Below are 7,500 nucleotides of genomic sequence, written 5' to 3'. Positions count from 1 at the left end.
GCATCTATTATTGTGGTGGGAAGCAGTAGTAGTGGTTCTAGCCTCAGGTTCATCTGAAACGTGTACCCAGTGGACTGCAGGCTGAAACTGTCCCCTTCCTGCAGTCCACCAGCCTCTTTTGGGGGGTAGGGAGGGAGCTGAAGGACGCTGGTATAACAGGGTAGTGGAGCCACCCAGTTATATTAGTGTCACCACGTGAAGGCGTCCCTCTCCAACACTGCGGTAGGGAAGGGAGGAGGACTGACTGTGGTGGTTGGGTGCTAGTGGTGGTTAGGGGTGAACATGGCTGCTGTGGTGGTGGTGATGGGATTCATTGTATCACACACACACACACACACACACACACACACACACACACACACACACACACACACACACCATGAAAACTGATGCTGTAGAATGACGCTGGTGACAAACTTGCAGGTGGATTCTGGAGTTACCGTCCTTCCCAGCAGTACCCCACCCTACCACGCCCACCCCAGCAATCCCACCCAACTCCACCCACCCACCAGCAATCAGATTAAGTGAGCCGCCGTCCCCTCCACCTCACCCTGCACCCTTCCACCCACCCACCCAGGCCAAGGAGGCGTGCACTGAATGCCGTGACCTGTGCGCATATCACCACATCACACAGTTTCCTTTAAGATATTTTCCTTCAAACATTTTCGACCTGGTAATGAAGCAGGGAATACTGTCTAGTCGCCCTGCTGGTTCATTCAGTGAAGTAAATATGTCACTACCTTCTGCTAATCTTTGTCACACGTATCCTGGCAATGTGTGTAAGATGGTGATGATATCTGTGTTACTGTGTTGAGATACAAGGTGACTTTTCTGTGGCAAAAATCTCTGTTCTCCGTAGGTAACTATGATATGAGGTTATTCTAGCATCATCTTAACTTCCCAAGCATCAGGTGGGAAATAAATACAGGTATGATATAAACACACATGTAATACCAATATTGTCTTACTACAGTTTCATTAAGTTCATGTCTGATACACGTTTACTGTAAACACGGAGCGCTTCTGTTGTGATGTCAATAAAAACAGTTTGTCATGCAGAAGAATGCAGCCCAAACATTTTTTTTTTCCCCTTTCTGCCTCCCGCCTCTGCATTAAAACAATAAGTCAACAAATGACGCACGGCAGCTGTTGTTGACACCATCATCAAGGATCGTCAATGAAAAATATTGCGCTGGTACAACATACCAATGGTGCCACTACAGGTGTTGTTGGTAATGGTGTGCACAGACCCTGCCGCCCTCCATGGCGTGCAATGGTGCCATTATGTACCGTCCAAACCTTTTGTTCTGGTACCAATGGAAATGCCATGGTGGCCCTCCCTGCCTCCACCACCACCACCACCACCGACATCGACACCACCACCACCACCACCACCGCCACCACCACAACAACCACCACCATCAGTACCATCACCATCATCATCATTATCACCATCATCACCATCAACATCATCTATTTAATCTTCCACTTGCCAATTCGTGTCATCAGCATAAATTACACTAGGCAAAACACTCACCACATTCACTAGTGTTACCACCTGCCCGCTAATTGCCACATCTTTACCTGCAGCTCACGTACCCCCAACCCATCCCTCTTCCCCCTGCCTCCCTCCCCCTCCCTCTTTCCCCCTCCTATACATCTTATTCACCCCTCACGTTCCCCCCCTCCCAGCTCCTTCTTCCCTTTTACCTCTCCCCTACCTCCTTCCCTCGTCCTCTTCTCCACATCACTCCCCTCCCCTCCCCTCCCCTCTCCTTCCTACAATTTTGTCTTCTTTACCTCTTTCTCTCTCTCTCTCTCTCTCTCTCTCTCTCTCTCTCTCTCTCACTCTTTCCTTCCCCTTCTCCTCCCCGCTCAAAGCCCCTCCCCTCTCTCCCCTTCCACACAACTATCTCCCACTTCTTCACTATCCTCTCTCCTCCCCTCTTCTCTCCTTCCCTCCCCTCTCTCCTCCCCTCCCCTCTCCTCCCCTCCCCTCCCCCCCTCTCCCCTTCCCTCCCCTCCCCTCTCTCTCACTTTTTAAAATTTTCCTCCCACTTCCTTACCCACAATCAGCTCTTCTCCTCCTCCTCCTCCCCTCCTCCTCTTCCTACTTCTCTCCTCCTCCCCTTCTCCTCCTCTTCCTCCTCCTCCCCTTCTCCTCCTCTTCCTCCTCCTCCCCTTCTCCTCTCCTCCCTCCTCCTCCTCCCCCTCTCTTCTTCTTCCTCCTCCTCCTTTCCTACACTCACCCCTTTCCCATTTCTCCCCTCCCTATTTCTCCTTCCCACTCCTCTTCCTTACTGCTCCTCACTCCTTCCTTACCTCTCCCCTCCTCATCCTCATCCCTCCTCTTCCCCTTTCCCTTCCTTCCCTACTCCTTTCTTCTTTCCTTTCCCTGATGTCTATCCCACGCACTTTCCTCCTCCCCACCCTCCCCACCTTCCCCAATCCTCGTTCCCCCCCCCAAAAAAAAAAAAACTCCCCTCCCTTCCCCTCCCCTCTCCCCTATTCCTCCCCCTTCCCAACTCCTTCTAACTCTTCCCATCTTTTCCTTTTTTTCCCTCCCACGCATCTCTCTCTCTCTCTCCTTTCCCCTTCTTCCTTCCCACTCATCTCTCTCTCTCTCTCTCTCTCTCTCCTTTCCCCATTTTTGCCTCCCACACATCACTCTCTCTCTCTCTCTCTCTCTCTCTCTCTCATAATCCTACACAGCCAGCAGCGCTACGCCAAGAATCTAGTAATTAATTTCCACATCCGGGACACACACACACACACACACACACACACACACACATATACGTATATACACACACACACACGTATGCACACACATATACGTATACACACACACACACACACACACACACGTATGCACACATATACGTATACACACACACACACACACACACACACACACGTATGCACACACATATACGTATACACACACACACACACACACACACACACGTATGCACACACATATACGTATACACACACACACACACACGTATGCACACACACACACACACACACACACACACACACACACACACACAGCTCCCCTCCACGCCGCCGTAATGCATCTTCACTCACACACACACACACACACACACACACACATAAGACTGATATTAGTGTAAGGAAGAAGACGAAGAGGAAGAGGAAGAGGAGGAGGAGGAAGACAAAGAGGAGGAAGAGGAGGAGGAGGAGGAGGAGAAACGATGGAAAAAGGAAGAGATGAGAGAGAAAGAGGACAAGATAAGGAGGATTAGGCGGATGATACGACTGAGTAGGAGGAGGAGGAGGGAGGCAGAGGGGAGGAGAGGAGGGAGGCAGAGGGGAGGAGGGAGGCAGAGGGGAGGAGAGGAGGAGGGAGGCAGAGGGGAGGAGAGGAGGAGGGAGACAGAGGGGAGGAGAGGAGGAGGGAGACAGAGGGGAGGAGAGGAGGAAGATAAAAGAGGGGGGAGAGGAGAAGGAAGGGAGAGAGGAAAGGAGGAAGATAAGGAGGGGAGAGAAGGAGGAAGATAAGGAGGAAAGGAGGAGGAAGATAAGGAGGAAAGGAGGAGGAAGATAAGGAGGAGGGGAGAGGAGGAAGAAGATAAGGAGAAGGAGGAAGATAAGGAGGAGAAGAGAGAAGGATGATCAGGCAGAGAGGAGGAAAGGTGGAAGAGGAGGAAGAAGATAAGGAGAAGGAGGAAGATAAGGAGGAGAAGAGAGAAGGATGATCAGGCAGAGAGGAGGAAAGGTGGAAGACTAAAGAGGGGAGGAGGAGGAGGAAGATAAGAGGGGGGATAGGAGGAGGAGGAGGAAGATAAGAGGGGGGATAGGAGGAGGAGGAGGAAGATAAGGCAGAGGAGGAGAGAAGGAGGAAGATAAAAGAGGAAAGGAGAGGAGGAGGAAGATCAGGAGAAGAAGAGGAGGAGGAAGATGAGAGGAGAAGATACGGCAGAGGAGGAGAGGAAGAGGAGGAAGACAAGGCAGGAAGGAGGAGAGGAGGAGAAAGATAAGGAAGAGAGGAAGAGGAGGAAGACAAGGCAGGAAGGAGGAGAGGAGGAGAAAGATAAGGAAGAGTGGAGGAGAGGAGGAGGAAGATAAGGAAGACAGGAGGAGGAAGATAAGGAGGAGAGGAGAGGAGGAGGAAGACTGAGGAAGAAGGAAGAAAGTGAAAAGAGAGAGGGAAGTGAGTGATGAAAAAAATAATTGATAAGAGATAAGAGGAAAGGAGGAGGAAGCCTGGAGAGAGAGAGAGAGAGAGAGAGAGAGAGAGAGAGAGAGAAATGAACGAAGGGTATCGGAAAGAAAGCGAAGGGATAGATGAAGAGACAGAGATAGAAAGAGGCGAGAGAGGACGAAGGATGAACTGAAATGTGAAAGTTGAGAGAGAGAGAGAGAGAGAGAGAGAGAGAGAGAGAGAGAGAGAGAGAGAGAGAGAGAGAGAGAGAGAGAGAGAACGAAGGATGAGCTGAAATGTGAAAGGAGAGAGAGAGAGAGAGAGAGCGAGAGACGACAGCGAACGCAGGATGAGCTGAAATGTGAAAGTAGAGAGAGAGAGAGAGAGAGGGAGAGAGAGACGACAGCGAACGCAGGATGAGCTGAAATGTGAAAGTTGAGAGAGAGAGAGAGAGAGAGAGAGAGAGAGAGAGAGAGAGAGAGAGAGAGAGAGAGAGAGAGACGACAGCGAACGAAGGATGAGCTGAAATGTGAAAGTTGAGAGAGAGAGGAAAAGCCTTGGACGACATCACGAAGTGAAGGGAGAGATGAAAGTGAGGAGATAGAGAAAAAAGTGAGGCAGGGAGAAGCAGCAGCATGTGTGTGTGTGTGTGTGTGTGTGTGTGTGTGTGTGTGTGTGTGTGTGTGTGAGAGAGAGAGAGAGAGAGCGAGAGAGGAAAAGGTGAAGAAAACAGAAAGGCATATATGTGAAAGAGAAAGTAAAAAGAGAGGAAAGAGAAAGAAGCGGGGAAGAGAGAAAGGATAGAGACTGAAAAGAGAGGAATACAGGTAGAAAAAAGAGAGTGACAAAGAGAGAAAAAGAGAGTGAAGAACGGGAGACAGTAAAAAGAGCAGTAGTAGGCAATGTTATGGTTTTACGCCTTTTAAACACCCATTGAGAGAGAAAGAGAGAGAGAGAGAGAGAGAGAGAGAGAGAGAGAGAGAGACGGTGGGAAGTAAAAGCTTGAAGGAAAAAAATGGAGGAAGAGGGATGGAGTTGGAAAGGGAGAGGCGAGGAAGATGGAAGGGGAGGCTGGGACGAGCAAGGGCTGTTCCTGGCATCGCACACCCTCCCCATCTGAATCAGTCGAACTTTACCCTACGCGTTTGAGTAACATAAACACTCGATCAATTCCATCATGCACTCAAAAATACACTCAGAAATGAAGATTAATACTATCCAATGTGCTCAAATATATTCAAAAAATGCGTGTCAGAATTCAACATAACATCCCGTCCTTTCGCTACACACAATGGCTACCCGACGAAATCTCGCAAAATTCCAACTAACTTTCGAAAAATCACACTGACATCGATATTTTGCATAATTATACATACCTCCAAGCATCACCATCCCTGCAACACTGTCCAAACACCGTCCTGCGTGAAAAACAAGCAACAGCGGCATTTAAATAGCAAGCACTGACGCGAGATCACCAATATGTAACACCCCCTACGAAGGTTAGGAAGTCACTGAACTGGTGGCCACGGGGGCATCTACTAATAAGGAGGCTGTTCCCAGGACATGACAACCTCCCCACAATAACAACCCATTTTCCCTCATCAAAATCTGAAAGCTGAGAAATTTGAAAGAGTGAATAGAATATAGAAGATGATTTATTCTGTTGCGATGTATTGGTGTGTGTGTGTGTGTGTGTGTGTGTAACGAAAGACGATGTTTGGGCAGAGCGTTACAAAGACGGTGGTGTTTGGACGTATGTATAATAACGAAAAAAAAAACTAATGTACGAGTGATTTCAAAAAGCTACCTAGAATTTTGCGTTCCTAATTGACAGACAACGAGGAAATAGTTTAAATCAAACTATAAAACAACGTGAAGGCGTATCATCAAAAAAACTGCATTTAAACTCTCATTCACAGCAACCGTTAAACGTTCAGTGATTACTCGAAACTTTAATTCATTCACAATATTATCTCCAGTGTCTATTTAACTTTGACGTTGGAGTAATTAAATGGCTAGGAGAGAGAGAGAGAGAGAGAGAGAGAACTTAAATGTCTCCATGTCAACAAACCGACAGCCAATCAGCGACGAGGTGGGCGGGGCTTAGGGAGGCGAGGGGGTGGGGCACTAGGGATGTTGCTTAACCCTTTCATTCCGACGACGTGTTGGGGTATTGTTTTGCTCTCTCTCTCTCTCTCTACACAGCCGTCATCCATCTTCACACACACACACACACACACACGCACACACACACACGCAATCCATCAAGGGACCAGTCAGCAAAGATGATGCATTGTTGGGTAATCGCTAAGTAAACACACTGATCCACATTTCCAAATCGGCCCAAAATTACTATCCTCAGTGGAAAAAAATTCGCCGTAAACGCCTTTTCCTAAGCGATTTATTTTGCACGCTACACCTATGGATTATTATTATTATTATTATTATTATTATTATTACTGTAATACTACTATTTTATTATTATTATTATTATTATTTTAAACCATCTCCTTATCAACACATCATGCTTTCACAACTCTCAAGAGAATACTGAAGGGTACGGTACAGGATAAGTCGCTCCCGGGGATGTGCTACGAATCGGCAAACTCGGCCATGTGTTTTGTCGAGTTCGTCTTCGGCGGGATTGCATTTTTCGGCGTCCCGGGTTCGCGGGGGGGAGGGGGAGGGGGGAGGAAGAGGGACAGGGAGGGGAAGGGAGGGGGAAAGGGGGGAGGGAGGGGGAGGGGGAGAGAAGGGATATATTTAAGAAGGATGAGCTTGAGAGAAAGAAAAGGAGGTGGAGGAGGAAGGGTGGTGGGGAGAGGGAAAAGGATAAAGAGAGAGAGAGAGAGATAACAGAAGGGTTGGGGAAAATGTGGGGAGAGAGAGAGAGAGATAACAGAAGGGTTGGGGAAAATGTGGGGGGGGGGGGAGAGAGAGAGAGAGAGAGAGAGAGAGATAACAGAAGGGTTGGGGAAAATGTGGGGGGGAGAGAGAGAGAGAGAGAGAGAGAGAGAGAGAGAATAGAAGGGTTGGGGAAAATGTGGAGAGAGAGAGAGAGAGAGAGAGATAACAGAAGGGTTGGGGAAAATGTGGGGGGGAGAGAGAGAGAGAGAGAGAGAGAGAGAGAATAGAAGGGTTGGGGAAAATGTGGAGAGAGAGAGAGAGAGAGAGAGAGAGAAATATAGCTCCCCGTGGATGCTTGGGATGAGTCAGTGTATACCTGGGCCTCGCCATTTTGTTCTGACCCACTTCTACTCTTTTCCTTCAGTTCCTCTCTCTCTCTCTCTCTCTCTCTCTCTCTCTCTCTCTCTCTCTCTCTCTATCTA

The 7,500-nt window shown here is 48.5% G+C and overlaps 1 protein-coding gene across 1 annotated transcript in view; it reads left to right on the top strand.

Annotated features, from left to right (window-relative positions):
• The first annotated feature begins 399 nt into the window (after positions 1-399).
• LOC145404262 (alpha-amylase-like) overlaps positions 400-7,500 on the top strand; it is a 27,900-nt gene continuing 20,799 nt past the window's right edge. The window contains exon 1 of the mRNA XM_080275784.1: positions 400-524. Within this exon, the coding sequence (XP_080131910.1) occupies positions 400-524 (125 nt within the window). The remainder of the gene's footprint in view (positions 525-7,500) is intronic.

This window comes from Coenobita brevimanus, chromosome 63 (genome assembly GCF_032717465.1).
Source record: "Coenobita brevimanus isolate Jiangsu-jjx chromosome 63, ASM3271746v2, whole genome shotgun sequence".
Classification (NCBI taxonomy): domain Eukaryota; kingdom Metazoa; phylum Arthropoda; class Malacostraca; order Decapoda; family Coenobitidae; genus Coenobita; species Coenobita brevimanus.
This window is presented reverse-complemented; position numbering and strand designations above follow the sequence as displayed.